Raw genomic sequence first — 9,560 nt, 5'->3', positions numbered from 1 at the left:
AGCGGTCACACCAGACCCGTGCTCCCCCTCCGCCTTGACGGTGCCATCGAGTACCCCTTGGAGAGCCTGGCGGGGAGGCTGTTCCTCCGCCGCCCCACCACCGGTGACTTCAGCCTGATGCTGCGCGGTGTGGAGGAGGGTGATGCCGGCGTTTATCGCTGCCTGGTGCAGGAGTGGCAGCAAGACAGCCAGGGGAAGAACTGGACTTTGCAAGCTGTAGCATACTCGGAGCACACCCAGCTCACTCCTGTCCCACCAGGTAATGTCACTGGGTTCAAGGGTCTGCTCACCCCTCACTGGTTCCCCCTTAGCTGTGCTGGCGTGAAGGAAGTGGGGATGGGTCATGGCAGTATTCTGCTGACAATGCTGGCTGCAATGGCAAGGATGCAGCAGGGCTGGTAGGTCTTGCTAAAGGATTACAGAGGGGATCAGTGCTGGGGAGATCACTAGAGTTATGCTGGGGGCCAGGGAAGGGAGGGGAGAGCCCTTCAAGAGACATGTGCTATGAGCTGAGTGGGAGACAGGATGAGATTCCATTCCCATTCTTGTTGATCTGCCAGGGCTGAAACCCAGGTGCTTGGCCTTGTAAACACTGGAGTTGGTGGTCAGATGAGATACCAAGAGCTTCTACTGTGAAACGTGCTCCAAAGGGGGTATATTAAGTGCACTTGTGTCAGTGGTGCTTTGTGGCTTGTGGGTTCTCCGCAGGACCATGGGCACAAACCCTTGCTCTCAGTTGTGGCATTGGGGTCAGAATGTTAAGAGTTTTGGGAAAAAACTCTCAGTGTGATTTTTCTGGCAAGTCTGTCTCCAGTAAGGTCTACTAAAAATAGCCTCTGTCCTCTTGGGATGAGTTGGGGTGTGTGCCAGGGGCATAGATAGAGATGGATTCTGCATACAGAATTTCAAGCAAGTAAAAGGAAAGGTTTCAGTCAGAGACACACGGTGCTTTTTCAGGGAGGTAACAGGCAGGGGAAAAGTGCTGTCTTGTTGCCTCTTTGGGGAAATAAGGGGCTTGAATGACCCATGTGGAGGAAAAAAGATGAACTGTGAAATCAGTTGTGTTGCACCCAGCTGAGAGGATGCTGCAGTTAGTTCTTCTCATGCCTTCAGCCCTGGTATTGCTGTTCCTGAGCTGGCCTGGGTGCCTACATGTGATGATAGCTTCTGCAGTAATTACCAATGCTGACCGACGTGGAAGAGCTCAGTGAACCCTGTAGCGCTCTCCCTTGTGCCTGTTACTGGCACAGGCAGACACGGAGCCTGCTCGCATGACTCTGTACCTACAGCAGAGCTAATCTGGATTTAATTGCATAGGGAGGGACTGACAGCGCTTCATCCCCCTGCTGTTATGTTCCTGCTGTTGTCCATCACGGCTCCCTCTAGTACTCAGATGTCTCCTTCATCAGCTTAGTTACCCGTTACTGGTGGAGTAACCATTGCTAAAATTGCACAGTATCTGCTGGGAAATTCTTCTCCAAATTTTGTCTAAGTGTTTTATGCCACGTGGTTTTCATAAGATCCAAGACAGTAGCTGGGTGTTGTTTTTCCTCTCTTCTTGTGGTGGGTTGTTTGGTTTGGTTTTCTTTTTTTTTGTATATGTATTTCCCCAGTCGTGCAGGTATCTCAAAATGCTCCTCTGGCTTATGAATTTCAGAATTTTCCCAGGGGTAAATGACATAGCCATGTGAAAGTAACCAGGAGTAACTTCAGATCTAATCCCTGATGCTACCTTTTAGGATGCTTCCCAGTACTATAGAGGCATTCGTGCTTTCCTATAGGAGAGTAAATGGTTCTTGCATCAATGTGCATGGAGCGCAGAGCTTCGGAGGTAGAGAGGTAAAAGCCAGTTTCACAGCTAGGAGTAGCTCCCAGGTTGATTGATCCCTAGGGTTATACCTAGCCCACCAGCCTGTGTGGATCCTCCATGGACAGCTTTGTATTAGCAGACCAGCATGCTCAGAATCGTTCTGCAGAGCAAGTGTGAAAACATTTGCACAAGAGTCTTGATGAAAGGGGAGAATTGAGGAGTAACACTTTAAGATGGATGAAACATACCTAAAAGAGCTGGCATGATGCTTCATGGTAGGCCAGGTGCATCTGAGGTCAGCCTGTGGTGTTGAAGCTCTGTGTCAAGTGAGATTTTGACAGCCAGGAATAATGGGTGGCAGCAAGGAGCCCAGAATAAAAATGGAGAGGCTGCAAATGATAGCTCTTTGGCTAGCATGGGACTGATCAAACAAGTTGTTTTGAAGTACCCAGAGGGTCAACCAGCAGTACAGGCAGCCTTCACCCCGTCTGGGGAGCTGTTCTGCAGGAGCTGCCAGGGATGGTGATGGGGCTCACAGCTGCCGGCAGCTCGGCATGGCTGAAATAGGAAAGCAGAGCAGCAGAAGCAAGAAGGGACAGGTGTCTAGGGGATACAGGGACCTCCTTGATGTGCTTTCCTTTGCCTTCCCGTTGTCCTTCCTTCTTCAGCAGTGTGGCCTCTGACAGACTTCTTACCACACCCCACTGTCGCTGGTGTCAGGCAGGGACCCAGAGGGTAAAGCGTATGTGGCTTTTCCTTTCTCAGCCCAGTCTGGAATGTGTTAGCTGATGAGCTGGGCTGTTTCTGTGGCAATGTTTGAGCCAAATGAGGCAGGGCCCTAGCTGACCTCTCAAAACAAGGAATTGAGACAAACTACCTGATTTCTCTCCCCCTTCTCTGCAGGTAGCCTGTATGAATTCTTAAAAATTGCTGGCTGTTGAAGATTAGGGGGAAAAGTGTTAAGAAGATAACCTATAGAAACAGTATGACAGAGAAACTCAAACTAGCTTGGGGCCTCACTTTTTCTTTCTCTTTTTTTTTTCCCTTCAGAGTCAACTGTTTTGTCTAGGATCTGCTCATCCCCACCACTGCTGAACTTCATCCTATACTTACCACTGGTTTTGATTCTACTCCTGGCCCTTGCTGTCTTCTGCTGGTACTTCAAAAAAAGCAAGAAGGGCAGCATCAGAGGAGACGAACTGATGGAAATGCAATGGGCTGGAGGGGCCAAGAAAACTTAGCTGGTTTATAATGGCAGATGTCACTTGAAGGAGCAGAGCTGGACAGTTGAGGAGAAACAAGTACTTGCAGAGGGACTTTTTATTGTTATGTAGTAGCTCTTGTAATGAATCCTTGAAATTGTGTGTTTACTTTGAGTGGAACAAAGCAGTTTTGAATAACTAAGCAAATGGGGTTTTTGTAACAGATCTGTTTCTTAGGTTTGGTACCCACCCATTTTACACTGTTCATTGTGGTTTATTTGAGGTCCTTGCGGTATGTGTCTCCCACTGTGGATGGAAGTGGTGTTATTCCTCTAGAGGTATAAGGGAAAACTCCTTCTGCGCTGCAACGCAAGTATCAAATTACTACTCATTTTAGGTGACTTAACAAAGTCTATGTGGTGTGCAGGCTATATGGCAAAGCTGAAAATGAAGTGCTGGTGTCCCATTTAAGGCATTGCCCACCCTTTGCTGGGGAAGCTTTTAGACACTGCTATCCCCTCATTCTGAGAGTGCCTGTGCCCAAAGAGTTGGGTCTTCTTCACAAAAACTGTCACAGGAAAGTGAGGACTGAGCAAAACTGGCTGAAGCTGAAGAAAATCTGTAGCAGAGGTACCACAGCCATCCGCAACAAATGAATCCTTCTGACCTGGTAAGGGACTCACCTGGAGACTTGGATCCCAGAAGGAAGAAGTGGACACCAAACCATCTTAGAGATGAATGTACAAAGACTTTCTAGCTTCTTCGTTTGCTGGGAGTGCTGTAGGATAAGGCAGCATCCAGGCTGTCATGCCTGGGCTGTCTGTGGGTCAGGGAGCTGCACAGCTGGGACCTAGTATGAGAATCCTCCAGGTTATACCATGTAATAAAAAAAACATGTGTATGCTTGCAGGACAGCTCCTCTGTGCTCTGGGATCCAGCTCAGGCTCACCTCTTCAAGGCTGAGGAGCTCTACTACGTGAATGTTGGCTGGCTGACGCATTAGAGGAAAGGCAATTTCTAACCAGTTCCTATGAGTCAAGGGATACTCAACCCCTAACTGAGGAAAGTGGGATGTGGTGCCAGTAGGTTGTAAGGTTAGGCATCAGGGTGACACTGAAAACACTATACTCGGGCAAAAGCAGCCCTATGGAAATTGTGGCAGATGTGTATGACCCTGCTTCATTTGACCATAGGGAGGGTTGGAGACACCACAGACCATCTAAATAATCTGTTCAAGTCCTTCACTTTCCTGTATCCTGAGGAACTTTGGTCCCTTTCTCCTTGTAAAAGCACTTTTTGCCTAAGTTTGAAGACTACTGCTCTTGTTTCCCTGTTCAGCCACCTCTGTCTGTACTGTCTGGCTCCAGTTTGCTCAGCCTTTCTCTGCGGGTTGTGTTTTCTGGACCTCATGCAGCTTTTCTCTTTGCTGCCCTGACCCTAGCTGTCTCTCCTGCGGCATGAGTGCTCAGAACCACACGTGAGGCTCTCTGCAGAGGTTTCCCCTCTGCCTTGTGGGTTATGTCCCGTTTACATATCCCAGTAGGATGTTTGATTTTCTGTGTGTGTGACAGCACGGCACTGCTTGTGCTTGGCTCTCAATTGGCAGGCTCACGTCCTGCAGATTTGCTGTCTAGCAAGTTGTTTCTCCACTGTGTGTTCAGGCTGTTGACTTTTCCTATCTAATTGAAGTGCCGTTCGGATGCATCTGATGAACAGCTTTCCACACCAGTTTGTGAAAGATCCTGCTATCTGTTCGTCTTACTCCTGTCTCAATAATGCTTTAACTCACGGACCAGTTTCATTCTGTTTTGACAGAGAAGCAGATGCTCCCAGGACATTAAACTCCTACAAGTTTCATGAAAAGTGGTAGATGGATGAAGGAGGTGAGGCAGACTAGTTATCCCACCAAAGGAAGGCTGCAGTGTGAGTGTCTGACAGCCAGCCCTGAGCCAGATCATGATTAGGGATACAGGAAGGAGATGTAGGTATGTTAGGGTTGGGAAAGCACAAACCATTTTTGACCACAGACTTAACAATTAATCTGTGCACATAGTTTGTCTACCAATTTTGTGCTGTTCCTCTGTGGTTTTGTTTGAATTGTTTCCTTAGCTTGACCATAAAAGTACCTTGGGAGCATACTTTACAAGCCTTGGTAAAATCAGGAACGTATAATGCCTATGGCTTATCCCTTTGCACAAGGTTGGCAGCCTTCTTCCAAGGGATATAGGTGTGACATGCTCTGTTTTTGTTTCAAACAAATAAAAGAGTTGCTTTTTCTTCCTGCATTCTTCTAGGTGCTTGTAAGAGCTTTATCCCTGTATCTCCCTGAGGACTGCAGTTAAGGTGTGGGTGTTCAGTTTCCCCTTCTTTTTAAAAATAGTTTTGCCCTTTTCTTGTCACTTGGTGTCTCGCACCTCCTCAGGTGTTACCGTAGCAAACCACTAACAGATGGCCTGACAGCCCATTCTTTGTGTCTTAGGATGAACTTCATCAAGTCCAGCCTTCTGCTCAAAAATCTAACTTAAGTTGTGAGTCACTACCAGAGTGCTGGGGTCATGCTGTGGGACAGCCCCTACCCTGCTGCAGTGGTCGTGTGTGTGGGTCGATCTACACAAGCTGTGTGAGGCCCTTGAGTGACCTGGCTGGGTTTGGTGAATCCCTCAAGCCTGTGCTGGCCCCAGGCTTGGCTACCTCATCACTCTGCTGCAGGTCTCTGGAGGTGTCTTTGCTGCCATCTGATCTTTATGTAAAAAACTGGAGACCCTACTGCAACAGGAGATTTTTTTTTTTCGTGGCTGGTGAACTCGGGGAAGAAGGTGGGCTGAGAGAGGGAAATTTCTCCACCAAGGGGACTCTCCTACAAACAGCACTCTCCTCTGTCCTGTTTTCCCTCAAATAACCACAATGTGTGTGAGTAGTAGCTTTCTATTCACGCAGGTTTAGATGTTTTAATTTAAGTTTGTAAAGTGTGCCTAGGGCCTTGATGAAAGGGTCTGTAAGAAGAATGTGTGCTTTTGCAGTGGTGAGATTTTTTTCCTCTTTATTTTTTTTCTGGCTTGGCTGGATCACTGCCAATGTTTTCAGCTATACTTTTTAAGATGTATTTTTTTCCATGAGTGAAGTTAGAATTGTAACTTATCACAGCAAAAGCTCCAAAACCAGTCCTATTTTTAAAGAGAACATTTCACTTGGCTGAGGATAAACGTATGAGAGGGAGAGAGACGTGTATGTCTTGTGGGTCAGGGGATACTGTTGATTTTACTGCCGGGGCTCTTGGCCACCTTCACCCCCATTGCCAGATTTTTTCCAAGTCCAACCTCTAATGTAAATTAGATCAGCTGATAAAATATTATATTTAGCTGTTATCGCCTTGTGGGGGAAGAGGGTGCAACAGTGCAGACCGTGCAGCACAGCAGTGCACTCACACCCTGTACCCTAGATGTGCCCTTGCTCAGTGAACGTCCTATGTGAGGGCAGTGTGCTGTGGGAAGGTTCAATGTCCTTTCATAGGTATTAAGCAGCTTGAAGCAGCTACAGTGCAATGCGGAACTGTCTCCAAGAGGAATTAATCTGCTGGGACACAGTTGCATGGGGCTGTAGAAACACAAGTGCTGTGTTGAGCTGTTGAGTTTCTGTAGGAAGATATGGAAATGATGAGGCAAGGGACAACCAAGCACAACCCCACAGCTTGGCAGATCCTCATTGTTCAGAAGATGGATAACATGAGGGCAGGACAGGTGGGAATACAACCCCTGTGTTATGTTGTCTCCCTGGAATGCTTTTATGGCACCAGTGCTCAGCAGCCGCTAGGGTGGTCTTGCCCAAAATACAATGGGACAAAGGATTGCACTATGACTCTCTCACCTGAAGATAGGTGCACTGAGGACCTTTTGCTGCAAGGCTTTTCTACCCTGTGAGGAGGGAGGGTGGGTAATGAGTTAGTTGCTGTGCAGGAGTGATAGGAGGCGGCTTGCAGGTAAGGAGACTGTCATGGGTTTGAGACTGATGGAGTGTTTTATAAAAGTAGGCGTAGACTCGTGCAAAACTTGGAGACCCTCCCCCACCCCCAGGTAGGATTTGGACCTGCCTCTGGCCACTGAGTGCCTCTGACATCAAGATATTTAAGAGATGACCCCATTGCTCTCTTCCTCTCTTTTGGTTTTGTCTTGTTTTGAGTTGTCCTGTCTTTAATGTTGGGGAGTTCTTCTGGTGGAGGAGGGGGAGGTGAAAGGAGAACAAAGGAACATCACCTTGAGAAGAAAGAGGGGGAGAAGGGTCTGCAAGGAAAAGGCAGTGGCGGCTGCCAGAGTAGGACCTTTCCCTGGAGACCTGTGGTGGCTGAGATGGCAAGAAGGTGATTGCCAGCCAGTTGAGGGAACTGATGGCAGCGGGAACAGCCAGTGTGCATCAGTACATGCAGAGAGCCATGCAAGAGGGGAGAGACATGAAACATCAGTGGGGGACGTGTCTGAAGCGATCCATGACCCCAATGGACTCATGAGGAGGAAGAGGACTGCCTCCTGTGAGGTGGGCACCATGCAGCAGGAAAGAGAGGCTATGAGAAGCCCTCTTTGTCAAGGAGGAGCTGCCATGAACAATGAGTAATGGCCAGATGGACTGCTCCCCCCACCCCCTGCCCCCCTTGCATAGATGCAGGAGAAAGAAGTAGCTGGGAAGGTGGGAGGTGTGGAGGAGAGCAAAGAGTACTTAAGATCAAGTCTTATTTATTGATGTGTTTCTCTTACTTTCCTACCTCATAGATGGTGGTGGTGAATTAAATCTTTGGTTTTTCTCCCTAAGTCGCTCTGGTTCTTTACCTGTCATCTTAAATGGTGAATTATTATGCTCCCTATCCTTAAGCTCAAACCCTTGAGCCTTTTTAGTTGAAATTGTTTCCCTCCACATCACTGTGGAAGGCGGGGTGGTGGGAGGAGTGAGCTGGAGACCGTATGGTTCTTTGTCCCAGTCAGCTTGAACCATGACAGAGTTGCTTTGCATCCTCTGGCAGCTGGGCTCAGGGTTTCCTGGCCTGCCCTGGGAGCAGAGGGAACAGCAGCAGTGTGCTGTCCTGTCCTGCCAGGGCAAGACTGTTGAGGAAGGTTGCTAAATTTTCCAGAAATGCTTCCAAACAAATGGCTTGGAGTTCTTCTGGGATGCCCTCTCTTGAGCTGCATCTCTTAATTTCTTCCTATTAACTCTGAGTTGGTTTTGAAATTCAATGTTCTGTTTTCTTCCTGTGATAAAATATTTAAAAACTGGAAATAAAAATGCAGTTTTGACATGTGCTTTGATGTCATTTTGCATTCCAGCTGGCTCCTGCAACCCCTGCTTGGTTTGCGTGTCGCTTGGCCTTGGTCTTTGGCACTTAAGACAGAGCAGAACTGGTCCTAAGTCTCTAAACCTTCTTTAACCACTAAGAAACTGTGGCATCTTTTTTTGACTTCTACTGATTTTCTGGCCCTTCTCCAATCCTTCACCACCTTCCTCTTTTCTTCTAGCAGATAATATGGGATTACAGTCCTGTTGCACAGGGCAAGAAAAGGCAGTCCTTGCCCTAGAGCAATGCTTTCCAAGGGAGGAGCAGTACAAACCGTGGCGCTTGAGATGGGAAGGGTGTACAAGAGGTAATGTGGTATCTGGCTCTCTTGGCTACTTCAGCAAGCAAGAATGACCGACTCAGCATCCTTTTAACCAGCTGTCCTAACCAGCAAAAGCTGGTTGTACTAGTGTGGGACTGACAAGATAAATGGTCCTCTACCTGCTTAGGCATTTAAAAAAACCCTTTCATGGATGTTGTTTAAACCAAACACAAATGTATTTCCTTAGCAACCCCTGTTTAGAAATGCAAACCGCAAAGTGTGGTCCAGACACTACTCACTTCTGCAGGAAACAGAATACTAGAAGCAACAATTTCGAGCATGTGCTCATCTGGACTTTCTTGCTTTCATTCGTGCAGTCCATTTTTTTCCCTGCATGTTTCTAAGGAGAGTTGCATGTTTGTAAGTGGTGCTGGCAGGGAGCTGAGCCCTCCTCTACAGCCAGCGCCAGTGAGCTCCCCAGGGACGTGCACAAGCTTGCTACTGCCATTGCAAACCACTCATCTCCAGCTTTATTTAAAAGAATAGTCAGCAGCTTCATCTAAAAAGAATAATCTGGGCAGGGGTATTTTGTCTCGTCTGGGCAGGGAGTATTTGTGCTCATTACCCCTGCAGGGCAACCCTGGAGCCTGCCCTCACAATAGGTGCTGTCCTCTCACCTCTCCTTGGGGACCATCATGAAAGCTGGTGGGGGTGGCTGTGAAACAGGGGGTGACCTGGTCTCTGGCCTGTTACCTGCTCCTTGTAGGGGTGAGAGGAGCATTCTTTTCTGTGACTGCTGACTAAGTGTGAAAATTCACTGGTGGGGGGGAAGCATTGGTTTTGTCATCATTTTAAGTGTGAAAGAATGAATGGGTAAATGCTGGGAGCAGTATGGCAAACCGGGAGGGGTTGTTGCTCCTCAAAGCCCCCTCACAGGATGCTAATAGGGAGGAGAGGCCCACTGTCCCA

General features: G+C 47.9%; 1 protein-coding gene across 1 annotated transcript in view; it reads left to right on the top strand.

Moving 5' to 3' along the window:
* CD101 (CD101 molecule) overlaps positions 1-3,051 on the top strand; it is a 16,816-nt gene extending 13,765 nt beyond the window's left edge. The window contains exons 9-10 of the mRNA XM_009865356.1: positions 52-259; positions 2,861-3,051. Coding sequence (XP_009863658.1) covers positions 52-259; positions 2,861-3,051 — 399 coding nt within the window. The remainder of the gene's footprint in view (positions 1-51; positions 260-2,860) is intronic.
* Positions 3,052-9,560: the final 6,509 nt, after the last annotated feature.

The sequence above is a fragment of the Apaloderma vittatum genome, unplaced genomic scaffold (genome assembly GCF_000703405.1).
Source record: "Apaloderma vittatum isolate BGI_N311 unplaced genomic scaffold, ASM70340v1 scaffold11222, whole genome shotgun sequence".
NCBI lineage: Eukaryota > Metazoa > Chordata > Aves > Trogoniformes > Trogonidae > Apaloderma > Apaloderma vittatum.
Note: the sequence above shows the minus strand (reverse complement) of the source record. Positions and strands in the feature narration are given on the sequence as shown.